This window comes from Mercenaria mercenaria, chromosome 10, assembly GCF_021730395.1.
Source record: "Mercenaria mercenaria strain notata chromosome 10, MADL_Memer_1, whole genome shotgun sequence".
NCBI lineage: Eukaryota > Metazoa > Mollusca > Bivalvia > Venerida > Veneridae > Mercenaria > Mercenaria mercenaria.
This window is the reverse complement of record NC_069370.1, coordinates 32529880-32557820: the sequence shown is the minus strand read 5'-3', so window position 1 is coordinate 32557820 and position 27941 is coordinate 32529880. Positions and strand designations below refer to the sequence as shown.

Sequence of the window (27941 nt, the reverse complement as noted above, 5' to 3'; positions counted from 1 at the left end):
GCAGAAAATTTAAGTTCTTCTTTCATTTGTACCAGTAGAGCTCTGTTTAACTTGTATTTTAACCTTCTTTATCATTTTCATTGTCATATATACATTCTATGCCAAATTAACATGTTGGGAGATTTCACCCAAACTGTGGGCAAGTAGCTTTAAGTGTAAAATAGTGGTTCAAAAGAAGAAAAATGTGAGGGACAATGTGTAAACAATGAACAAAATTGTCAGTTAAATTGAAAACTCTCCTTTAATGTTGTAAATCTGTATAATCTGAAATTTCAAAAAAAAATATAAGGATTGTTATTTACACTCTGTGACACATGACTAGAGAATGATTTGTTAATATATGTAAGTAAGGCTAAACAATTCCTTGTTTTTCCTTAGTTACCGGAGCTGTCGTCCGTAGAGACAAAGAAGGGAGAACATCCATTCTGTCATCTCCTGCTACAAGGTATAGGAATGTGTATTGGAGCAGGAATCATGCTGGTAATAGCTCTTTATGAGGAGGATCTTAAAACTATATTAGACTAAACTTCACAAGAGGCTGAGGTTCCAGTGTTTGTACACAAACTCGAGAATATTAGATTACTATGTCTCCCATATGAAGTGGGGGAGACATATTGATGTAGTGCTGTCTGTCTGTCAGTCTGTACGATTGTCTGTCTCAAAGTTTGTTCACGCAACTCCTCCAACAACACCGGGTGGATTTATGCCAAACTTCACAGGACTGATCATTGCCAAGCCTAGTTGAGCATATTGTCAGCATTTTCTAGTTTGATGATCTTCAGCAGACTTAATGGCCCTTGATTTATTAAATTTTATGATGTTTTGGCCACTTCTCTGTTATTATTGGGAAGATTTGGACCAAACCTCGGATGGGGTTATTAATGCCAAGCCTCATAGTGCATATTTTCAGCTTTGGCCAGTTTGATTATTATCAGCAGAGTTATGGCCCTTCATTCATTAAATTTTATGTTAAGGCCAATCTCTTTTTATTTTTGGTTGAAATTCCACCAAACCTTACCGGAGTTATCAGTACCAAGCCTCATTGTGCATATTGCTGACATACTCAGGTTCAATGATTTTCAGTGGAGTTATGGCTCATGATTTGTTGTATTTTTATCTTGTGTGGGCAACTGCTCTGATACCACCAGGAGAAATTACACGAAACTTCATAGAAGTGACCATTGCCAAGCCTAGTTATGCATATCATCAGCACGTTCCAGTTTGTTGTTTATCAACAGAGTTATGGCCCTTGATTCTTCAAATTTTATGATGCTTTAACCATTTCTCTTATATAATAGGCCGAATTTCCACCAAACCTTACAGGATAGATCAGTGCCAAGTCTTAATATGCATATTTTCGGCATGTTCTGCTTCAGAGATTTTGAGTGGTAAGTGGAGGGAGACGTATTATTTTTGTGAAAACAAACCCTAGTTTAACATTGTTTTCTATAATACCATGATATTTTTTAATGCAAACCCATTCATAGAACTGTTTTTTGTGTTTTTTTTTTTCAAGTACAAGGGTTGATCCAAACGTAACTTCATTGAAGGTATTAACTTTGTATAATTGAAAGACCCCCCCCCCCACCCACCCACACACACACACCTCAAAAGTAAGTTGATCTGTTTGCAATATTTTCTGAAAATGTTAAATTTGTTACTTGCTTAACAAGAGATATAAATAATAATTACAGAAATCATGGTGGTAGTGACTGCCACACATTACTAATGTTATTGACATCAAAAAAATTATATTTTGTCACAAAGCAGTAACAAATCTTAGCAATATAGCAAACTTTATCTTGTGAGAATGGCACAATAGTTATCAATGTTGACTGCTTAAAGATATTTCATATGATTAGGTGTGTTATATAGATATCAGTTGGTGATTGTCTCTGTTTTGGTTGGGTTTTTTAGCTCGACTATATGAAGTATAAGGAGAGCTATCCTACTCGCCCCAGCGTCGGCGTCGGCGTCTTTCTGCATCCCCACCTTGGTTAAAGTTTTGGTGCACTTTCTCTTTTTTCAACTTATCTCTGTAATTACTTGATGGATTTGATTCAAACTTGAAATACTTATTCCTCATCATCATCCACATCATCTGACATAAGGGCCATAACTCTGGCACCAGTATTTCATGAATTATCCCCCCTTTTCTCTTAGATTTTCAGATTAAAGTTTTGATGCACTTTCACTCTATCTCTGTTATTACTGAATGGATTTGATTCAGACTTAAAATAGTTGTTCAACATCATCACCCACATCATATGACACAAGGTGCATAACTCTGGCACTATTTTTCATGTATTATTCCCCCTTTTTACTTAGAATTTCAAGTTAAAGTTTTGGTGCACTTTCACTCTACCTCTGTTATTACTGAATGGATTTGATTCAGACTTAAAATAGTTGTTCAGCATCATCACCCACATCATATGACACAAGATGCATAACTCTGGCACAATTTTTCATGAACTATTCCCCTTTTTACTTAGAATTTCAGGTTAAAGTTTTGGTGCACTTTCACTCTATCTCTGTTATTACTGAATGGATCTGATTCAGACTTAAACAATTGTTCAACATCATTACCATCATTACATTATGCACCTTGTATGATATGACACAAGGTGCATAACTCTGGGACCAATTTTTTCATGAATTATTTCCCCTTTTTACTTAGAATTTTAGGTTAAAGTTTTGATGCACTTTCACTCTGTCTCTGATATTACTGAATGGATTTGATTCAAACTTAAAATGGTGTTCAACATCATCACCCACACCATATGACTCAAGGTGCATAACTCTGGCATCAATTTTTCATTAATTTTTCCCCCTTTTTACTTAAAATTTTAGGTAAAAGTTTTGATGCACTTTCACCCTGTCTCTGTTATTACTGAATGGATTTTATTCAAACTTAAAATGATTGTTCAACATCATCACCTACACCATATGACGCAAGGTGCATAACTCTGGCATCAATTCTTCATTAATTATTCCCCCTTTTTACTTAGAATTTTAGAGTTTTGATGCACTTTCACCCTGTCTCTGTTATAACTGAATGGATTTGATTCAAACTTAAAATAGTTGTTCAACATCATCACCCACACTATATGACACAAGCTGCATAACTCTGGCACCAATATTTAATGAATTATGCCCCTTTTTGCTTAGGATATACTTATATAGTGTTTTGATACATTTTGTCTTTACTTATTACTTTAAGTTGATATTTTTGACATAGACTCAGGCTATTGTGCAATATCTTCATCCACAATTGAGTCATTAAACACTCCAGTGACAGCTCTAGTTTCCTCAGATGTGCCCAGTTTCACTATCCAGCATCGAAATAGTCGAGCGCGCTGTCTCCTGTGACAGCTCTTGTTTGTTTTTTTTTTGTTGTTGTTGTTTTTAAGAAACTGCTATTTTTGTGGGGGTAAAATGTCTTCATTGATGCACTTTGATGTTCTGTGTAATAGTAATATTTACTCATATAATCATAATTTCATTAGTGTACACTTTACATGATTTCTATAATGATACAACTCTAAATAAATGCAAAATGGATGCATTGACATGGCTTTTGGATCAACCCTCTTAAATGTTGTATTGTAGAAGACAGTGTTAAATAATCTTCATATTCTATACTTATTTTTCTCAGTAAAAATTAGATTCACCACCAGGCTGACAAGATTCTACCTTTTAAATGTAACATGGATGGTACTCATGTTGGCACATTCATTGGTCAATGGGTTTTATGGTCAAGTTATACAAGATACAAGATACAAATTTTATTTAAAGTCGGTGTTAATATACAGACAACATTAGCTATGTATAGTTATTGACCGACATAAGTTATCACGAAGACACTCGGATCAAAGTTATCTGCATTGTCCAATATGGAATATAAAGTACTAGTATTCAATATGGAAATAAAATGGACAGTCACTTGGTACAAATGCAAATTTTTTATTTTAAGAGAAAAATAATTATAGAATAAAGTCTTTACATCTTAAAAGTGTACAATAGATACTGCAATAATCTGTTGTCACACACTGTGTAGATACACAGTAAACAAAGTCAGTATGCCTCATATGAATTTAAAAACAACAACGTAGCAACCCATCTAATTTAGCTCATTAGGTAGAACGCAAGGCTATAACTGAGAACTTGCATATTCAGTCCCTAGGTATGGTGTATGTTGATAGAATATTTTATCCGCCAAATTGGGGCATAAGTTCTCTGTGACAGTTTGATAAAAGACATTGTGTCTGAAATCATTCGTCCTCCCAACACTTGATTCATGTGGGGAAGTTGGCTGTTACTTGCGGAGAACAGGTTTGTACTGGTACAGAATCCAGGAACACTGGTTAGATTTACTGCCCACCGTTACATAACTGAAATACTGTTGAAAAACAATGTTAAACCCAAAACAAAACAAAAGAATATTTTATTAGAAGTTAATCCTCTTCCAACTCTGATTTATGCATGGAGTTGTCATTAATTATGTAGAACGAGTTTGTTTTGGTGTAGAAAGTTTAATTGATTGCATTACTTTACTGACATATTGTCAAAAAAAGGTGTCAGACACCAACAAAAACTTTTGCACAAATACAGTATTATGCCAAAACTAGATCAGATAAAAAAAATTCTATGTCAGTAAACTTGGTCTTAAAAGACAATTTTAACAATGTTTAAGACATTTATATTTTTGTTGTTTTTTTTATGCTAGATCTTGCAGTTTGACCTCACTGCAGTCAATATTTCAGCATGGCTTCGGCAGGATTTGCATGAAAACTGCAGAAATTGAAATTTTCACATTTTACTTAATTTGAGTTTGTATCTTGTGCATAGAGAAATAAGAACTACTTTATGGTTGCTCTGTTCATGGTATGATAAATATATGTTGTCAAACATTGGAAGAACAAAATTTAAACATTTTGCAGAAACCGAAGAACTATTGAAAAGATATCAAATATTGAAAGAATTGTGTTATAAATTATCATATCAGATCAAATTAGTTTTACTGATGTTCACCTAGTGAAAGACATGTTGACCTAACACTGAAAGATACAAAGATCTTCAGTGTCATAGTTTAACAATTTACAATGTTGAAAATGTAGCTATATGTGTGTGTTTGTATGTGTGAGTGATTAGCTTAAAAAGCAAGTTCTTTGTATGAATTCTTAGTCTAAAATGTAGAATATAGATGTAGACATAAGTGCTTAATTTTCATTTCACTTAAATTTCCTGTGTCTTTTCATGTACTTTAAGAGTCTGTGTAAGGCTGTCCTTGTATGTAGATCATTAGATATCTAGATAGCAGTTTTGATTTATTTCATATAAAAATGTTGTTTTATTTCATATAAAAATGCTGTTTTATTTCATATAAAAAGTGTTGTTTTCTTGTATATGTTTCTTTGTAAACATTTATGTATGTCTTTACTTGTGTGTAACAGTATGGCTATTGCCTAACACAAACATTGAGATTCGAGAACCCGGTTATTTTGAGAAAATTGTTTTTGCTCTTTACATTAGAGCACATTTCACATACATGAACAAAGTTTTTAGTGTTTTTCTTCGTTTTTCACATGTCAGTTCCAATACGCTGCATAATAAATTACGGTGAATACATGTACTAATGCGCTGCATAATAATTTACAGTTTATGTCTACACCAATTTCGTTTATTCCTTGTTTTGATCAGGTATCACTTTCATTGGAAACATATTCATAATCAAAATAGTACTTAAATGATTATGTCACAGTTGTGATAGCTTTTATATCCCCTTCATGAGAGGGGCTTCTGTCGATTGGTTCGTCTCCAGGGGTAGACCAGTTGCTCTCCTATCTATAACTGGAAGATGCTTTGACCTATTTATATCGAACTTCATAAGATTGCTGTTGTTTTGGGATCATTAGGTCAATATTAATTACAGTGACTTTGAGACCAATAGTTAGTTGCAGATTAAGAAGTTTGGACATAAAGCTGTCAAAGTTAATTGGTGCTTTGTAAAGCGCCTTTGAATGTGTTTATCATGAAAAAGGCGCTATATAAATCTGGTATAATATATATACACTTATGTAACAGCATAGAAAGATTTCATATTCATATTATTTTTTTGCCAGTGCTATTGCCATAAAGCCATTAAATTCATTGCATGGTAACAAATTGAAATAAATTTACAGATTGTATTGTTTATCGCCAAATACTTAACAAATTGTAGTCTGAGGTCCTAGGACAAAATTAAGACAACAGAAAGCAGAATGACTGTGTTGCATGTAACTATGTCTGTGGATATAGAAATAGAATACTTGACTAAATAAAGTTTGGAAGAAAACTGCATTAAATTGTCCCAAGTAAAGTATCTGATTTAAAATGGCCAAATTTTACAAACGGAATTTATTCTTGTTAGAATTATAAAAGATTAAAAAGTACAACATTTTATTAGATATAATGCGATGTCATGACATAGAAGTTTGTTTAAAGGTGATTTCTGTATTTCAGTCTTTCTTTTATGCATGGATTGTTATTTGTTTTGCTTTTAATTTAATGTTATGTTTTCAAAGAATCCTATTTATTATGTCTCCCCCCGTCTGGGGGAGACATATTGTTTTTGCCCTGTCCGTCCGTACGTCACACTTCATTTCCGAGCAATAACTGGAGAACCATTTGACCTAGAACCTTCAGACTTCATAGGGTTGTAGGGCTGCTGCAGTAGACGATCCCTATTGTTTTTGGGGTCACCCTGTCCAAGGTCAAGGTCACAGGGGCCTGAACATTGAAAACCATTTCCGATCAATAACTAGAGAACTACTTGACACAGAATGTTGAAACTTAATAGGATGATTGATCATGAAGAGTAGATGACCCCTATTGATTTTGGGGTCACTCCGTTAAAAGTCAAGGTCACAGGGGCCTGAACATTGAAAACCATTTCCAATCAATAACTAGAGAACCACTTGACCCAGAATGTTGAAACTTAACAGGATGATTGGTCATGAAGAGTAGATGACCCTTATTGATTTTGGGGTCACTCTGTCAAAGGTCAAGGTCACAGGGGCCTGAACATTGAAAACCATTTCCGATCAATAACTAGAGAACCACTTGACCTAGAATGTTGAAACTTAATAGGATGATTGATCATGAAGAGTAGATGACCCCTATTGATTTTGGGGTCACTCCGTCAAATGTCGAGGTCACAGGGGCCTGAACATTGAAAACCATTTCCGATCAATAGAGAACCACTTGACCCAGAATGTTGAAACTTCATAGGATGATTGGTCATGAAGAGTAGATGACCCCTGTTGTTTTTGGGGGTCAAAGGTCAAGGTCACAGGGGCCTGAACATTGAAAACCATTTCCGATGATTAACTAGAGAACCACTTGACCCAGAATATTGAAACTTCATAGGATGATTGGTCATGTAGAGTAGATGACCCCCATTGTTTTTGGGGTCACTCTGTCAAAGGTCAAGGTCACAGGGGCCTGAACATTGAAAACCATTTCCGATCAATAACTTTAGTACCACTTGACCCACATTGTTGAAACTTCATAGGATGATTGTACATGCAAAGTAGATGACCCCTATTGATTTTGGAATCACTCCGTTAAAGGTCAAGGTCACAGGGGCCTGAACATTGAATACCATTTCCAATCAATAACTTGAGAACCACTCGACCCAGAATGTTGAAACTTCATAGGATGATTGTTTATGCAGAATAAATTACCCCTATTGTTTTTGGGGTCACTCCGTTAAAGGTCAGTGTCACAGGGGCCTGAACATTGATAACCATTTCCGATCAATAACTTCAGAACCTCTTGATCCAGAATGTTGAAACTTCATAGGATGATTGAACATGCAGAGTAGATGACCCCTATCGATTTTGGGGTCACTCTGTTAAAGGTCAAGGTCACAGGAGCCTGAACATCGAAAACAATTTCCGGTCAATAACTTGAGAACCACTTGACCCAGAATGTTGAAACTTCATAGGATGATTGAACATGCAGAGAAGATGACTCCTATTGATTTTGGGGTCAGTCTATTAAAGGTCAAGGTCACAGGGGCCTGGTCATGTAAAATCATTTCTGGAAAATAACTTGAGAACCACTTGACCTAGAATGTTGAAACTTAATAGGATGATTGAACATGCAGAGTAGATGTCCCCTATTTATTTTGAGGTCACTTGATCAAAGGTCAAGGTCACAGGAGCCTGAACAGTGACTTGAGAACCACTAGGCCAATAGTGTTGAAATTTAGCGGGATGACTGGACATGTGAAGTAGATGATCCCTATTGCAGCCAACCATCAGTGTCTCTTTGACTTTCGCTCCTGACCCCTATTGACTTCTTGCCTATAGGACTTTGCATTGGGGGAGACATGTGCTTTTTTACAAAAGCAATTTCTAGTTAGAAATCCAGGTGGAAGATACATAATAATCACAAGAACTTATATACATGTACTGTCATTCATGTACCAGAAATTATCATACTCATATGTATTCAGAACATCATGGCTTATTCATTTATCATTTTATTTTACACACTATTGTAATGGCAGTATTGTTAGTGCAGACTATAAATAGTTAGGATGTTCAAGTCATATACATGTATATATCACTGAAGTTCCGTTTTGTTCTTGCCTATATAGGATGCAGCATAAGTAATTTTTTGTTGGAGAGTCATTTATTCTGCCCACTCGTAATTCATCATACATTTAAAGTTATTTTCATGCCATCCTTCTAAGAAGAGGCCAGTACTGTAAAATCATTAAAATGTGGGCACGAAATTTCATTGTTTTAAGCGAGAGGGGCTGTTTCATGGGGATGTAAATTTCTGGGTTTTGAACTTGGAAATGAATATGAATTCAGCTTGTTCCTTAGGATTTAATTTCTAGGATTGTTAACCACACAATCCACAAAAATGAGTCCCCTCATGAATATTATTAATTTCACAGTATATTTTGTCCATGTATGACAATTGGGAGACACTTGATCAGTAGCTAGAGAATGCTTTGGCATATACTGGTCAAACTTCTTTAGGGTGATTCCTGGTCCGTATGACTTCGGTGACAAAGGTCAAGGTGACATGATCCTGAAACTTAAAACTGATTCAGGTCAATAATTTAGAGAACGCATTTGAGACTGAAAAGTGCACACCTAGTTATCTGTAACGGGCTGTCATAGGGGATGTATTTGTTTTATAAACAGCTCTTGTAATAGAAAGAAACTGGTGCTATAGTGATGCAGATATCTTCCAGTTAAGCTCAATAAGGAGTTAGCAAAATCATGAACTTTGATACCCATGGAGAGCTGTTTGTTCTCAGTGACGATTTGATAGAAGATATGCCTCTTAGATTCATTTGAAGATGGCAGTTTTCAGAGAACAGGTCATTTATGACACAGAATTTAGGAAAATTGGTTTGGTTCATTGACTGATGTTACACAACTGAAATACTGTTGAAAAACTACACTTAACCTCACTGGTACTGGACATAATGCATCGCAGTGGCATTAAAATAATCACCTCTTATATTCAAATAAATATCAACTCATATTCACTTTCACCATAAAATGATTTCAACTGTCTCCCATTATTTAAAAGAATAAGCCAGTTTGTTGTCTAAAACGAAAAACATTCCACTGAAACTTCTACTGTTTGTAAAATACATAGCATTCCATCACTGAATGATTGTTAGCATAATATTTTTGTTCAACTTCAACTTTTTTTTCACAAGACATAATACTTACATTGACAAGTCACAGTTTATTGTCTAGTTCATGGTACCACTAGCTGCTTGCAAGTTTTATGAGGTAGGAAACCAGTTTGAGAATGCAGCTTTACCATTGGTCAGTTTCAATGCTTTAATGTGAAGAAAGAACCAATCAAATGTCTCGGCATAGTTTGTGTATTCTCTTTGATTTTACTTTCTGTTCATGTATAATTTTGAAGCTTTCTTTGCAGCCTTTACAAATGGTGAAAAAAAGTGTTTTGGAGTCAACATGGTATAAAATACCAATTAATATGTGTAATGTCAATGAAAATCGCACAATTGTTCTATTATTTTTATCACTACTGTATACACAATGTTATTGTTAGAGGACACGACATGTATAAGTGGCAGTTATTTTGTGTTCAGAAGGAACCACTATAACTGGATTGGAAAGTATCACATTATTGCGAGGATATTGAATAAAAGGTGATGTATGAATGATAATGAACTTCGAAAGTTACTCTAGCTCGGACCTGGACCCAGAAATATTTGACAGTGGGAACCAGTCAAGAACGAAGGCATCACCGCCGAAGCGCAACGCCCATGTTTAACCCCACCCCCCTCGTGGATTTTTAGCTGACCTGTCACATAGTGACAAGGTGAGCTTTTGTGATCACCCTTCGTCAGTCCGTGCGTGCGTCAACAATTTCTTGTCTGCACGATAGTGGTTTCATTTATGATTTTATTTTAACCAAACTTGCACACAACTTGTATCACCATAAGATCTCGGTTCCTTTCTTGAACTGGCCAGATCCCATTATGACGATAGTGGTTTCATTTATGATTTTATTTTAACCAAACTTGCACACAACTTGTATCACCATAAGATCTCGGTTCCTTTCTTGAACTGGCCAGATCCCATTATGGGTTCCAGAGTTATGGCCCCTGAAAGGGCCAAAACCAGCTATTTTGACCTTGTCTGCACAATAGCAGCTTCATTTATGATTTTATTTTAACCAAACTTGCACACAACTTGTATCACCATAAGATCTCGGTTCTTTTCTTGAACTGGACAGATCCCGTATGGGTTCCAGAGTTATGGCCCCTGAAAGGGCCAAAATCAGCTATTTTGACCTTGTCTGCACAATAGCAGCTTTATTGATGATTTGATTTTTACCAAACTGGCACACAACTTGTATCACTATAAGATCTTGGTTCCTTTCTTGAACTGGTCAGATCCCATTATTGGTTCCAGAGTTATGGCCTCTGAAAAGATCAGAATTAGGTATTTTGACCTTGTCTGCACAATAGTAGCTTCATTTATGATTTGATTTTTACCAAACTGGCACACAACTTGTATCACCATAAGATCTTGGTTCCTTTCTTGAACTGGCCAGATCCTATTATGAGTTCCAGAGTTATGACCCCTGAAAAGATCAGAATTAGGTATTTTGACCTTGTCTGCACGATAGCAGCTTCATTTATGATTTTATTTTAACCAAACTTGCACACAACTTGTATCACCATAAGATATCGGTTCCTTTTTTGAACTGGACAGATCCCATTATGGGTTCCAGAGTTATGGCCCCTGAATGGGCAAAAATCAGCTATTTTGATCTTGTTTGCACAATAGCAATTTCATTTATGATTTGAATTTAACCAAACTGGCACACAACTTGTATCACCATAAGATCTTGATTCCTTTCTTGAACCGGCCAGATCCCATAATGGGTTCATGAGTTATGGCCCCTGAAAGGGCCAAAATTAGCTATTTTGACCTTGTCTGCACAATAGTAATTTCATTTATGATTTGATTTTAACCAAACTTGCACACAACTTTTATCACCACAAGATCTTAGTTCCTTTCTTGAACTGGCCAGATTTCATCATAAGTTCCAGAGTTATGGTCCCTTAAAGGTCCAAAATTGGCTATTTTGGTTTTTGCAGCCATATAGAGACTTCATTTATGGTTTTATTTGATACAAACTTCCAAAATATCTTCAACAACAATAAATCTTGGATTCCATGACAAATTAGATCCAATCGTAGGTTCCAGAGTTATTTTATATCTGATTACCTCCCCAGCTTGTAGTCAAAATGGATTAATATCAGTAAGTACTTTTAGGACTTATTTGAAATTTCATTATTGTCAGTTGGACTGAGCCAATCAGAGTAGAAAGCTATGGACTGATTTTTAGCTCACCTGTCACATAGTGACAAGGTGAGCTTTTGTGATCACCCTTCGTCCGTCGTCAGTGTGTCCGTCTCGTGCGTCCGTCAACAATTTCTTGTCTGCACGATAGTGGTTTCATTTATGATTTTATTTTAACCAAACTTGCACACGACTTGTATCACCATAAGATCTCGGTTCCTTTCTTGAACTGGCCAGATCCCATTACAGGTTCTAGAGTTATGGCCCCTGAAAGGGCCAAAATTAGTTATTTTGACCTTGTCTACACAATAGCAGCTTTATTTATAATTTGATTTTTACTAAACTGGCACACAACTTGTATCACCATAAGATCTCGGTTCCTTTCTTGAACTGGTCAGATTCCTTTATGGGTTCCAGAGTTATGGCCCCTGAAAAGGCCAGAATTAGCTATTTTGACCTTGTCTGCACAATAGCAGCTTCATTTATGATTTTATTTTAACCAAACTTGCACACAACTTGTATCACCATATGATCTTGGATCCTTTCTTGAACTGGCCAGATTCCGTTACGGGTTCCAGAGTGATGGCCCCTGAAAGGGCCAGAATTAGCTATTTTGACCTTGTCTGCACAATAGCCGCTTCATTTATGATTTGAATTTAATCAAACTTGCACAAAACTTGTGTCACCATAAGATCTCGGTTCCTTTCTTGAACCGGCCAGATCCCATAATGGATTCCAGAGTTATGGCCCCTGAAAGGGCCAAAATTAGCTATTTTGAGCTTGTCTGCACAATAGCAGCTTCATTTATGATTTGATTTTAACCAAACTTGCACAACACTTGTATCACCACAAGATCTTTGTTCCTTTCTTGAACTGGCCAGATTCCTTTATGGGTTCCAGAGTTATGGCCCCTTAAAGGTAAAAAATTGGCTATTTTGGCTTTTGCAGCCATATAGAGACTTCATTTATGGTTTTATTTGATACAAACTTCCAAAATATCTTCAACAACAATAAATCTTGGATTCCATGACAAGTCAGATCCATTCGTAGGTTCCAGTTATTTTATATCTGATTACCTCCCCTGATTGTAACCAAAATGGATTTATATCAGTAAGTACTTATAGGACTTATTTGAAATTTCATTATTGTCATTAGTTGGACTGAGCCAATCAGGCTAGATAACTATGGACTGATTTTATGTCAAATTACCTCCCTTTATTTCAAATTAAAATGGGTATATCTCCGTAACTAATGAAGATACTGATCTGAAATTTCATGATTTATGTCAACAGATTTATTTGGTAGATCCTTCTTTTGTTCACTTACAATAATTTTTTTTTTAATTACTTTCCTTTTACGTTACTATAAATAGCTTATATTTAGTAACATTTTTATTATTGGCCGTAGGTAAAAACCGAGACCACTTCTCTGTGGTACAACATGGATGGTACCTCCAATTTTTAGGTGTATTTTGACATATCTGTACCTTGTAAGAATTTTTTTTTCTTTTTGGTTAAATTTCTTCCCTTTGTTATTACTGTCCTTTGGACTTAGATATTTTTTCTGAGGACCTTCTTGTCCTCAAGTGCAGTGGTAACAGGTGAGCGATACAGGGCCATCATGGCCCTCTTGTATGTCAAATTACCTCCCTTTATTAGGTCACCTGTCACATAGTGACAAGGTGAGCTTTTTTGATCACCCTTCGTCCGTCGTGTGTCCGTCCGTCCGTCAACAATTTCTTGTCTGCACAATAGTGGTTTCATTTATGATTTTATTTTAACCAAACTTGCACACAACTTGTATCACCATAAGATCACGGTTCCTTTCTTGAACTGGCCAGATCCCATTCTGGGTTCCAGAGTTATGGCCCCTGAAAGGGCCAAAATTAGCTATTTTGACCTTGTCTGCACAAAAGCAGATTTATTTATGATTTGAATTTTACCAAACTGGCACACAACTTGTATCACCATAAGATCTCGGTTCCTTTCTTGAACTGGTCAGATTCCTTTATGGGTTCCAGAGTGATGGCCCCTGAAAAGGCCAGAATTAGCTATTTTGACCTTTTCTGCACAATAGCAGCTTCATTTATGATTTGATTTTAACCAAACTTGCACACAACTTGTATCACCATAAGATCTCGGTTCCTTTCTTGAACTGGCGAGATTCCTTTGTGGGTTCCAGAGTTATGGCCCCTGAAAGGGCCAGAATTAGCTATTTTGATCTTGTCTGCACAATAGCAGCTTCATTTATGATTTGAATTTAATCAAACTTGCACAAAACTTCTGTCACCATAAGATCTCATTTCCTTTCTTAAACCGGCCAGAGCCCTTAATGGGTTCCAGAGTTATGGCCCCTGAAAGGGCCAAAATTAGCTATTTTGACCTTGTCTGCACAATAGCAGCTTCATTTTTGATATGATTTTAACCAAACTTGCACACAACTTGTATCACCACAAGATTTTGCTCCCTTTCTTCAACTTGCCAGAATCCATCTTGGGTTCCAGTGTTATGGCCCCTTAAAGGTCCAAAATTGGCTATTTTGGCTTTTGCAGCCATATAGAGACTTCATTTATGGTTTTATTTGATACAAACTTCCAAAATATCTTCAGCAACAATAAATCTTGGATTCCATGACAAATCAGATCCAATCATATGTTCCAGAGTTATTTCATATCTGATTCTCTCCCCTGATTGTAATCAAAATGGATTGATATCAGTAAGTACTTACAGGACTTATTTGAAATTTCATTATTGTTATTAGTTGGACTGAGACAATCAGGGTAGATAACTATGGACTGATTTTATGTCAAATTACCTCCCTTTATTTCAAATTTAAATTGTTATATCTCCATAACTTATGAAGATACTGATCTGAAATTACATGATTTATGTCAACAGATTTATTTGGCAGACCCTTCTTTGTCCACTTACAATATTTTTTTTTTTAATTACTTCCCTTTTACGTTACTATAAACAGCTTATTTTAGTTACTTTTTTATTATTGGCCGTAGGGAAAATACGAGACCAGCTTTGTGTGGTACAACATGGATGGTACCTCCAATTTTTAGGTGTTTTTTAACATATCTATACCTTGTAAGATTTTTTTTTCTTTTTGGTTAAATTTCTTCCCTTTGTTGTTCCTGTCCTTTGGACTTAGATATTTTTTCTGAGGACCTTCTTGTCCTCAAGTGCAATGATAACAGGTGAGCGATATAGGGCCATCATGGCCCTCTTGTTTTAAATTAAAATTGATTTATCTCCGTAACTAATGAAAATACTGATCTGAAATTTCATTTATGTCAACATATTTATTTGGAAGATCCTTCTTTTGTTCACTTACAATAATTTTTTTTAATTACTTCCCTTTTACTTTACTATAAATAGCTTATTTTAGTAACTTTTTTATTATTGGCCATAGTGAAAAATCGAGACCACTTTTCTGTGGTACAACATGGATTGTACCTCCAATTTTTAGGTGTATTTTGACATATCTGTACCTTGTAAGAATTTTTTTTCTTTCCTTTGTTGTTCCTGTCCTATGGACTTGGATATTTCTTCTGAGGACCTTCATGTCCTCAAGTGCAATGATAACAGGTGAACGATATAGGGCCATCATGGCCCTCTTGTTTGATACAGTTATGAAATGGTAACCTCTGGTAGGGTACTTCCCTCATTTTAGGGGGGTCAGGGTGCTTTCTTTCTGGTCATTTTTGAAATACAGGCATGAAATGGTGCGTTTCTGGGTCTAAATAGTGATAAAATAGTATTCCTTTGCAAAAATAGTAGGGTGCATATGTCACTTCTCAGCCAAATGTGGGAAGGGGGTCACAAGCCCCCTCGGTCAGGGCCTGCTAGGTTTTTAATCTGTGGAAAATTGAAAGTGCTAAGACATTTAAAATCATTGTATTCTATGGGGGAAAAGATCACAAAGTGATTAAAATGATCTCTATAGTGATGTTCACTGTCTAGTCTGTCTTCATGAAACCAGGTCGAAATGTTTGTCTTAATGAAAACTCTGGTCTGAAACTGGGTCATCTTGGTTAGACTTTTAGGTCACAAGTTAAATCATATAAAATCCAACCTGCTGTACTTAAACTCGTGCCAGTGGTCACAAGATTAAATAATAGAAATATCTTCTTAATTTTCGGCCTCGTATATTCCTGATATCCACGACACCTGGTAATCAAGTCTATTTAAAGTTTGACACTGGGTTATCTGATATAAAATAGGACAGTTGGGCGATACAGGGCCATCATAGTCCTCTTCTTTAAATAATAGCCTGTTGAATTTCTGCTTTATATCACTCGCCCCATACTCGAATGTCTTCGAGTCAATTCAGACGGTCATGTCTGGGTGCAATGCCTTCCATGAAGTCCAGTAATGTTCCATGGGACACTACATTTTCGACATATATATATAAGTCGAGCATATAACGTGGGAAGTTAACTGACAAAAAAGTCAAGCAAGCACTTGTAGTAAAGGCATCGGTGGTGTCACGATCACGCCTTCTCAACCAGACCTTTTCAGCAGGCGAAAATATAAACTAACTCGAGATGTCGGAGATGTAAGTTAAAACTAGAGCAGTTGTGTGACTGCTTGTCGGTGAGAAATGTAGCCACAAAGAGGAGTAAAACAAGACCGATGGATGCTTCCCAAAATATGATTATTTCATACTAGTATTTAAAAATTAACAAGTGGAATTCACATATAGTTTACTAATCGACAGTATCTCTTTAAAATATTATTCTCCCAGGATAGGAAGAGTATATGCGCACCTCCTCTTGAGAGTGAAGCATCATATGAATTTTCCATACTCCTGACCAGGATGGCGCTACAGTTTACTAATGTTGAATAATCAAAGGGCAATCACTTGAAGAGAAAATCATCCGAACGGAACTTGAAGATAATATGTGAATCCCGTTCGGCCTATGAAGTTTCGATGAATTCCAGTAAGTGGTTGCTTAGAAATACTCCAGACAAGAAATGTTACTTTACTATACAAATGTTGAATAATTAAAGGGCAATAACTCGGTGAAAAAAATCCTCTAACCGGAACTTAGACAATATGCGCATCTCTTGAAAGTGAAACTTCCTATGAAGTTTTGATGAATTCTAGCTAGTGGTTGCTGACAAGAATTGTGCTATGGTATACTAATGTTGAATAATCAAAGGGCAATAACTCGGTGAAAAATCATCCGACCGAAACACGAAGACAGTATGGGCATCTTCCCTTATAGTTAAGCTTCCTGTGAAGGTTGGCTAGATTCCAACCAGTTGTTGCTGAGAAATACTTCGGACAAGAATTGTACTTTACTTTAATAATGTTGAATCATCTAAGGGCAATAACTCGATGAAAAATCATTCGACCGGAACACGAAAACAATAAGCGCATCTCCACTTGATAGTGAAGCTTCCTTTGAAGTTTGGCAAAATTCCAACCAGTGATTGCTGAGAAATATTCCGAACAAGAATTGTACTATAGTATACTATTTATGTTGAATAATCAAAGTGCAATAACTCAAATCATCCGACCGGAACACGAATACAATATGCGCATCTCTTTCGCTAAATTCTAACCAGTGGTTGTTGAGAAATGCTCCCGACAAGAATTTCGGGACTGACGGACGAAACGGCGACTATATGCTTCTCTGGCGGGGAGCATAATAAAATTAACAGAACTATCTGTACACTGTATATTGTGTGTATATCTTGACAAGTTCTATTCCCATTTTTCCCAGAATTCCCTTGCCATGTTTCTTGCTGAAGATCCCATGTTCATCATGTCGTATGTTACACCAGACATGTAACGTACATAACGGCCTCTTATATTAGCCGTCACGTAAACCCGTGTGTATGTCACACCAACCTGAGACTCCGGGTCAAATTCAACCTGTAAAAATAGAAAATGTGAGAATATTTCGCAATATTAAACAAGTATACACTTAATGAATGACTTACTGGTCAATAGTAAAAAATATTGCTCGAGGTCCGATCCACCAAGGGTCAAGTAACTTGAAAGCCCATTCAATAATTATTTTATCACATGACATTACAAATAAATTTTTGTATTTTTTCTGCAAGATTTGATTTTAGCACAGCAAAATTTAATGTTGAACTATAGGCCAACCAATAGCACAAACTAATAACTGGCAATTTACATTATGAATAATGTAATAATATATAAGATGCGACGGGGAATTTTCTATAGACTAGTGCATACAAGTTTTAAACGTATGCGGGATGTATCATTGTTAACATCTAATATACTGAACAGCAAAAGAAACTATCCAGTTTTATAACTGGGGTATTTTTTATTTAAAAACTTTAATTTATAAATTGTAAATTGTGTTTTTCATATCACATTACACTTGAAGAACTTCACGTGTAAAATTTTAAAAAAAATCAACCATGAAGTCAGTAGTCCCACAATAGCCGTTTTGCACGAAATTCACGTGCGCCTGTAATTAACAATTTTCTTTGTGAAATTTTATTGTCATTGGAAATATTGATAATTGGCTACTCGAAAAAAAAACAGTTTAAAAGTTTAAAACGTATTGTTGGTTGCACCGCACGACTGAATCATATTTTGCCCGATCGCCCAACTGGGATGTTACAATGCAACTGACGCGCAGAAGATATAGCCTTTCAAACGGCTATTGTGGGACTACTGACTTCACGGTTGATTGATTTTAAAATTTTATCACGTTAAGATCTTCAAGTGTAATTTTGTTATGAAGAAACAATTCAAATTTGAAAAATTATTTTTTTTATTTAAAAATATACCAGTTATATATGTGGATAGTTTCTTTTGCTGTTCAGTATATTTGATTTAGAAAATTTAAGTGTTGACACCATTCACTTACACGTGGTATCAACAGTAACTGTTAATTAGTTTATTAGACTTTTCATTAATTCTTTCATGTGAAGGAGTAAATTACTGAGTTTGCGAAAGGTCCGTGGTTTACCTTAAATGCCCGTTCATATCTGACAATACCAGGAAGCGCACCGTGTTCTTTCTCCATCAATAAAGATATTACAAGAGGGCCATCATGGCCCTATATCGCTCACCTGAGTACCATTGCTCTTAATGATAAGATCAAATTTTGGCCATTTAAGGGACCATAACTCTCTAACCCATGATAGGATCTGGCCAGTTTTCAAAAGGAACCGCGATATTATTCCAATACAAGTTCTGTGCAAGTTTGATTAAAGTTGATTGCAAAATGTTATCTCTGTCATGTTCACAAGCCAAAAATAGAAAAATTTTGCCCTTTAAGGGGCAATAACTCTAGAACCCATGACAGGATCTGGCCAGTTTTCGAAAGGAACCGAGATATTAAGCCAATACAACTTGTGTGCAAGTTTGATTAAAATTGTTGCAAACTGTGGTCTCTATCGTGTTCACAAGAAATTGTGAACGGACGACGGACGGACGGATAAAGGGCGATCACAAAAGCTGACCTTGTCACTATGTGACAGGTGAGGTTTTTTTATGAATTAACGTCGCACCGATACATGATAGGTCATATGGCGACTTTCCAGCTTTAATGGTGGAGGAAGATCCCAGGTGCCACTCCGTGCATTATTTCATCACGAGCAGGCACCTGGGTAGAACCACCGACCTTCCGGGTGCCCGCTCGTGATGAAATAATGCACGGAGGGGCACCTGGGATAAAAACACTACAGGACATTAAACCGAAGAAAACTCTACCATACCTTCGTGACTACAGGATGGACTTTGTCAGATACTGCAGTAAAGACCCCTTTATCATGGCCACATTTGCTCTAACCGTGTCGTTAAACTTCACAACGTCTGCTCCACAAACTGTTCAAGAAATATTGGCTGTTTACAATGCTGCCGCCAGCATCATTCATTACTTATTGATCATTGAAAATGCGACATCCATACAAGACTGCCTTGATTATACATTTACAAGTCATTATTTAGATAAGGTATTTAAATGCTCATAACTTTCTCAGTCTTAAACCGATTTTGAAAATTCTTTCACTTCTTAAAATGATTTAAGAAATCCTAGCAGATGGATTTAACTTGAGAACAACATTGCCTTTCCCTTTAATGATTAAAATCATAGTCTTAGTTTTACCCTCTTGCAGAAAGAAAAAGCGATTGTACATGTATATGAGAACAATGTATATTTCCACACTGGGTTCAATGGTTCTCATAGTATACCTAGGGGTATGGTAGAACATACGTGCGTGCGTGCGTGCGTGCGTGCGTGTCTTTTTCTTTGTACATGCATAAAGTATTACAAACAGGACAGCAAGCTTAGGTAATGAATTACATAGATGATATGACATGTTGCAATACATATTTACAGATATCATGTTTCCCTGTACAGACGTCAGGGATGGACAACTGGATAGGGCACCAACATATATAATTATGGTTAGAAAGTTATCCAGCAAAGGTTCAATCGCTGTGTAATACAAACAGAACATCAAGTAAATGAGTACTACCAGGACAGAGTGACATACGTCTATATTCGTTATCATGTTTCTCTGTACTGGTTTAAGTACATTTGTATATGATTACAGAGAACACAGAGTACCATATTTCACTCGTACATTGTCATGTTTCTTATTACTGCTCAAAAGAAAAGGCTTACAAACAATACATTGTGCCGCACGTACCTTTGTTTTGTTACCTTTCTCTGGGGGACTGTAAACTGACAGTGTACAAGATACACCTGCGGTTATCACATTTTTTATTGCACACATGATAGCGTGCCATATATACCTGCGGTAATCATGTTTCTCTGTACATGTATGAGTAAAGTGATATGGATACAGGACATACCTGCGGATATCATGTTTCTCTGTACATGCATGAGTAAAGTGAAATGAATACAGGACATACCTGCTGTAATCATGTTTCTCTGTACATGCATGAATAAAGTGAAATGGAAACAGGTCATACCTGAGGATATCATTTTTCTCTGTACATGCATAAGTAATGTGAAATAAATACAGGACATACCTGCGGTTATCATGTTTCTCCGACATGTATGAGTAAAGTGATATGGATACAGGACATACCTGCGGTTATCATGTTTCTCTGTACGTGTATGAGTAAAGTGATATGGATACAGGACATACCTGCGGTTATCATGTTTCTCCGACATGTACGAGTAAAGTGATATGGATACAGGACATACCTGCGGTAATCATGTCTCTCTGTACATGCATGAATAAAGTGAAATGGAAACAGGTCATACCTGAGGATATCATTTTTCTCTGTACATGCATAAGTAAAGTGAAATAAATACAGGACATAACTGCGGTTATCATGTTTCTCCAACATGTATAAGTAAAGTGATATGGATACAGGACATACCTGCGGTTATCATGTTTCTCTGAACATGTATGAGTAAAGTGATATGGATACAGGACATACCTGCGGTAACCATGTTTCTCTGTACATGCATGAATAAAGTGAAATGGAAACAGGACATACCTGAGGATATCATGTTTCTCTGTACAGGCATGAGTAAAGGATTGCAAACAGGACATGGTGCCATACATGCCCTCAGCTCGGGACTTATTGTCTCTCGTTTTCTGCCAAAGATACCTACAATAGAACAAAAGAAATATTTTCACATTCACGAGAAACAGAAACTCATTATGTATATTGTTAAAAAACTCTTATAATTATTTTGAGGAAATATCACCATTTTCGTAATTAAAACGAGAGTGCGTATTGAATTGACATTATTTATTACATGACTCCTTATATAAACTGCAGGTCAATAGTGTGTACTATATGACCAGTCTATAGTCAAAACTTGAAACAAAAAAATTGTGCAGTTTCGTCACTGATAACATGATAACTAGCCTGGGAAGCCGTTGATAATATTTGTGCTTTGTCAGAAGAAATCATACATAATACCTATGCATTAAAGATCACTTAATTTGCGCTAATTAGTGTTAATTGGCATTCATCGAGTTTCTGATATTATCAACGCCTGGGGAAATCTGAAGGAGTTTCCATGTAAGTACTGATTATCGATTTTCTATAATTAGCCTAATTAACATGTGACGTTTGAAACGGAAACGAGGCAATGATGTCAAAAATTCGGCAATTTCCGTAGATAACTAGGTCTGCATTAATATAACTTTTTGATAGCTATGACGCAAAAAGTTTATACTGATATATTTAAAAGTTGTTACAACTTGCTGGAAAGGCTATGGGAGGTACAAACTGGTATTTGTCTATGACCCGGAAATGTTCGGAAACCTTCGGAAGTACACGATTCCGATCTGTCTTTTCCGTGAGAATTCCGTTTCTATTTTTAGCCATGGTATATTGCTTTCAGAAGTTATCGTTCTTTATCAAACACCCGCATATTTCGGGTGTAATATAGGTGGCGCTGCGGTCGGAAAATAGGTTTCCCCAGGCTTTCAATTTGCTGGTATTAAAAAAGTTAAAAATTGTCAGACTGGATTCCCAGGCTACATGATAACATGAAATACTAGTAAAACACTTACTGACGGGTTTGCCGGCCTATAGTCAAAACTATTTACCTCGGGCTAACAATTTTGACCACTGTCGGCGTCGTACCTCGGTCAAATCGTTTTGGCTATTGACTGGCTAGCCGTTTAATAAATGTATGGTATATTACTGATATAACCATTGTCATGTGTATTGTATAGTTTACTTCCGATACTGTGGATGATGCTGTGTCCCGCGTGTTCTATGGCATGGCCAGCACTGGAGACCTTATCACCGATTGTATTCCCGACGTCAGTTATTCCACCGATAACTGTACCGCCGACAGAAGCAAGCTGCTCCTTAACAGCGTTAAATCCAGACTCCACACCATGAAAAGCATCCTAAAATATATTCATGAACACGTATACTGCTGCGCTGTATCCCTATAACATACATAGGCCTAATGCGAACGGTAGTGTCTAGCTTGGTTTAAACATATTTTATTTGTTCAAGTCATTACATGAATAATATACAATTGTTATAAGGGAGTTGGACAGAAAGCTAATTAGCTCACGGTTGTCCTTTGCAAACTTATGTGTCTAGCTTACCGCATAAAAATGACCGCTACTTTTTAAGGCTTATGAAAACAGCTGAAAATTCATGATATTGAAAAAAAAATTGTAGAGGAGGGGGAACATAGTATGCACAACTGTTAATTCAACAAACGTAACCCAAATGGCAACAAAGTATATATGTATGTATATATGTTTAACAATAAACTCACCACTACGTACGTCTTTGCCTTTCCTCTCTAAATATAGATACATGTATACAATGAATAAAAAACTAATACAACTTTTTAAGTGGATATTATGCAGCTCATGCGTTCTCACATACTTGAAAAGCTCCGCCAACGTGTTTTCCAAGGGCGCTCATTGAGTCAATGAAGGAATCGCTTCTAGATCCTAGGAGGTCAATAAGATCCCCAAACTTGTCTCCTATCTCATTAAGAGGTTCCTTCAGATACTGCACCGGGTTAACAAGCTGTACCGCTAGATTCAGATAGTCTTTGAAGGTGGGTGAGTGGCTGACAGTTTGACGTTGTTGTCTGTAAAGAATATTATTTGGAACTATATTTCCTTGCATAACAGCGTCATCCCTATCCTCATTTGGTTTCTCTAGATTTCGGTGTATTTCGGTTTATAGACCTAAATATTTTAATATAACAAAAACCCTTTTTGCTCTGATAATATTTTATGTATGAGCACAAAATTAGAGAGGAAAATCTACTATTAATAAATTAGGCATATTTGTACCTTCCGCGCAGGATGTTGGCAATGATTTAGAAATTTCGACAAAATTGGATAATATCATCATCATTTTTTTCCATTTTACGATAACAACACAGTTTATTTCATGTTTTTCAGTGAATTATCGAAATATTAAAGTAGAATATTTCTTGTATTTTCACTGTAAAAAAAAATATCAAATATATTTTTCACTGGTAAAAAAACTATAAAACAGGTAAATTTAGTCAAAACATGGAATAAAAAGAAAATTTGTTTGGATCAAAATATCTTTCATTCAAGAACACCATATCTTACATTTTCACTCGCGGCTATGTCACACTCGTGAAAATATTGCATCTGGTGTTCACTCGTGAAAGACATTTCGATCTTACACTGAACCAAACAAATATCCTGTCTTTAAAAGTCAATAGTTTTACAATTTACCACTGTTATTGCAAAAGTGGAGTATTGATACACTTTTCAAACCTGACCGAACTTTGTAAGTACATGTACTATAGATTGTCTGGTAAGTGAAAAGTCAATAAATAGACCTTTGTTTCTTTTAATAAACAAATTCGCTCGATTTATAAATTCTACATATTTATGTGTATTTTGTGACATTTTCAAACATGGATGGAGGCATGAAATTGTATAGTGGCATTAGTTGATTTTTGACATGTCATTCAATAATTACCAATATGAAATAATGTTCTAAAAGTACGAAAAAATAATTCATGGTAATCTTTGATATCAAGTGATTTAGGACCGCAGCGCAATAAAACAAGTATCTGTACTAACTGACATGCATTTGCTGCGCATGTTTTACAGTGTTCTACCGTAGCTTTGATCTGGTTACTGCATTTCTGCATGTCCACTTTAAGTTTGGCACTGTCCGTGATTGTATGGTTCCATCCTACAGCAACGCGGTGTAAAACCGACTCTCGAAACGGTACCAGGAAAGCTGCAATAGAATAACAATAACAGTAGTGTTAAATGCCATTTTCATTCTGATTTTTCAAAATTATCTTGGATATAGTCGGCGGTCAAGCAAATCAGATATAATAATTGCTAATTAGGACCGTTATGCCGGTTTGTACTACTTCGAGCCTATATTTTAGAAAAGTGAAAGGCTTGTAAAGTTTGCTATTATTTCCAGCATTTAGGATGATTGTCTCCCTTCTGATAAAGAGCCAACAGGCAACAGTGTCGATCCCATTATTTGACGAAATATACCTGTCAGTTAAACATACATGTGTTCTGTGCATGCCATATATTTGAGACTCAAGTGTGACCTTCATTTTTGAGATAAGGCTCTGCATGGGCTTTGAGCTCAAAATCTCGCGTCAATGTGTATATTTTTTGCCAGTCACAAATATGATTGTTCCATGTATTTCAAAGATACAGTCCGGACAAGAATAAATCTCACAATCAGAAAAGCACAATGTATGAATTTAGAAAATAAAGAGATATGGCCATTTTCGACCTGGCGATTCACTTGTTAGGTAACGTTTGATTAAATGAATTCAAGACTGAAGGAAAATGACATACCGTCTAATGCATCTGGTTCTAGACCTGGCAATTCATCTTGTCGTACTTCTATTGAAGAACCAAACCCTTGTTGAAATAAACAGAGAATAACCACAAGCGCCAACATTGTTGTTTATGCCAGTGTTACTAGTAATTGAACCTCACCTCGTGACTGGACATTTATAGAACATCTTGAGATAAGACCTGACGAAATCAAGCAACGGCGTCTATACTTTCGTGAGGGACCTGTTTTCGGGGATGCATCAAACCGCGATAAAGAAAAAGAAAGAAATTTATTTTAATTTGATACCCACCATTTCAGTAACGTTTTGCCCGAAACCGCGAAATTTATAGTCACACCTCCCCAACTCCACTTGTTCAGTTCCGTATTTTAAAATTATTTCAGTTCTTGCTCTTTTGACCCTTTTATATACAGATAATTGTTAGCAATTTTATCTGGACTTTGAGACATCGTATATAATTATTACAATCGCGAAATCGCTCCAATTTTAAAGCGGCAACTATTGTGGTTCTTCAAAAGCAAACGCCTTTACGGATAATGATTCAGATGAAGTCAGTCCAGTTTCTTGCACGGAATTATTTTATTGTGCTCAGACAGGCGCATTGTCCATTTTCTTTTCTGTTTTTCTTTCTGTGATCTATAGGTGGCAGAGGAGCAGCTTCGAATTATGGCCCCGGCTCGATTAAAAAAAAGTTGGGTACCCTTGATCAAAGAGATTTGATATCATTTTTGTCGAGCCCGCTTGCGGAAGCGAAGACATAATTGTCCAAATGGCTGTTCGGTGTATGTGCGTGCGTGCGTCCGGATTTGTTTGTCCGGACCATAACTTTGACATGCATGGAGCAATCTTGTTTATATTTGGCATGAATGTTAACCTCAGTGAGACGGAGTGTCATGCGCAAACCCCAAAGTTCCTAACTCAAAGGTCAAGGTCACACTTAGAGGTCAAAGGTCAAACTCAATAACGACTTTGTCCGGAGCATTGCTTCTTCATGCAAGGAGGGATTTTAATGTAACTTGGCACAATTGTTCACCATCATGAGACAGAGTGTCATGCGCAAGAATCAGATCCCTAGGTCTAAGGGTAAGGTCACACTTAGAGGTCAAATGATACAAGAATGACAACTTTGTCCAGAACATTTCTTCTTCATGGATGGAGGGATTTTGATGTAACTTGGCACAAATTTTCACCACGATGAGACGGAGTGTCATGCACAAGAACCAGGTCCTTAGATCTGAGGTCAAGGTCACATTTAGAGGTCAAATGTCAGATACAAGAATGACTTTGTCCGGAGCATTTCTTTTTCATGCATAGAGGGATTTTGATGTAACTTGGCACAATTGTTCACCATCATGAGATGGAGTGTCATGCGCAAGAACCTAGAATTACTTCCCTTTGTTGTTACTTTAAATAGCTTATATTGTAACTTTTTTTATTACTGGTCGTAGGGAAAATTCAAGACCACTTTTCTGTAGTACAACATGCATGTTACATCCGATTTTGAGGTGTATTTTGACCTATCTCTACTGGCAAGGATTTTTGTGTGGACTTAGAATTTTTTTTTGCAATCTTTTTTTTATTTGGCATAAATGTTTACCTCAATGCGACAGAGTGTCGTGTGCAACTCCCAGTCCTTTTGACAGCTGAAGGGCTCGACATGTTGCCCGTGGGCATCTAGTTTAATTACTAAAAGAAATCAATAAACAACAGAAGCGAATATTCGGCGTATAAAAATGACTTTGAAAAAAAAATTTAGGTGGTAGGTGTATAGCCCTGTCCATTTGTTAAAATTTTGGGGTATCTTTGTACAATGTGTATTAATTTCAATATTTTAAATTTTAAAAATTAATTCTCAGAGAAATCAATGAGTACATGCAAGTAGCTAAAAAGAGCATTTGTGAGTCATTTACTTTTCGAGGCAGGTTCGAAAGAAGCAGTATGCTTTCTTCAACAAAATGACAATAAGCGTAATTGATCTGCTTTTTCTCCTAAAACTCAATCACTGACAGGCACTTTAGCCGGGCTCTGCGCCCGAAATGTTGATCTATATGAAAACATAGTCAAATTATATTAAAGTACTGAAACGAGTGTATAGCATGTGTTGGACCTAAGGAATAAAGTCCAATTTTCCTTGATTTTAAGAGGGGTGTAGTAGGTTTAAATTCCTATTAATTCTTGAGATGATCCGAAAGGTCTAAGATAATAGTGTCATTTTGCCATATACAGAAGAAGTTTTTTTTAAGGAAACCATTTTAACGAAATTCAGAATTCGTGTATTTGGAGACACCACAGATCAACAGCTTAGACCACTTGGTCCGACTGGAACTTCGTTATTTTTGAAGAAGTCGTTTAAAGCTTTTTTTCTATTTTTAGTTCTAGCTACTCCCTAAAAGGGGCCAAATGCCCCCACCTGTAATATTTTAAAGAGGACCTTACAATCCCTAAAAAGGTCCAAGCATCCCCATTTGTACAAAATCAAGAAGATCTTATAATGATGCTACATACAAAGTTTTATGAAGATCCATCAAGTTATTTTAACATACAAATGTATTTCTAACAGTATGCTTACGTGTAGCGGGTACTAAAAGGAGCCAAATGCCCAAATTTGTACAAATTTGAGAGGACCTTACAATAATACTACAGACAAAGTTTGTTGAAGATCCATCGAGCAGTTCATGAGAAAAACTTGTTTATAGATATTTATATTCTTAGCTCTAGTGGTCCCTAAAAGGGGACAAGCGACCCTATTTTAACAAAATTGAGAGCGGTCCTAATCAAGATGCTATAGACCAAGG

The 27941-nt window shown here is 36.2% G+C and overlaps 2 protein-coding genes across 2 annotated transcripts in view; one reads left to right on the top strand and one right to left on the bottom strand.

Annotated features, from left to right (window-relative positions):
* The window catches only part of LOC128559859 (zinc transporter ZIP10-like), a 32841-nt gene extending 28353 nt beyond the window's left edge, over nucleotides 1–4488 (top strand). The window contains exon 8 of the mRNA XM_053552630.1: nucleotides 379–4488. Within this exon, the coding sequence (XP_053408605.1) occupies nucleotides 379–525 (147 nt within the window). The 3' untranslated portion in view covers nucleotides 526–4488. The remainder of the gene's footprint in view (nucleotides 1–378) is intronic.
* Nucleotides 4489–17536: 13048 nt separating this feature from the next.
* On the bottom strand, nucleotides 17537–25282 carry LOC128559858 (uncharacterized). The gene is made up of 7 exons (XM_053552629.1): nucleotides 25145–25282; nucleotides 24395–24557; nucleotides 23205–23415; nucleotides 22534–22708; nucleotides 21333–21446; nucleotides 19574–19682; nucleotides 17537–17747 (listed from the first exon to the last, which is right to left on the bottom strand). Exons 1-6 carry the CDS (start codon nucleotides 25248–25250, stop codon nucleotides 19582–19584), a joined length of 870 nt encoding a protein of 289 aa, XP_053408604.1. The 5' UTR covers nucleotides 25251–25282; the 3' UTR covers nucleotides 17537–17747; nucleotides 19574–19581.
* Nucleotides 25283–27941: the final 2659 nt, after the last annotated feature.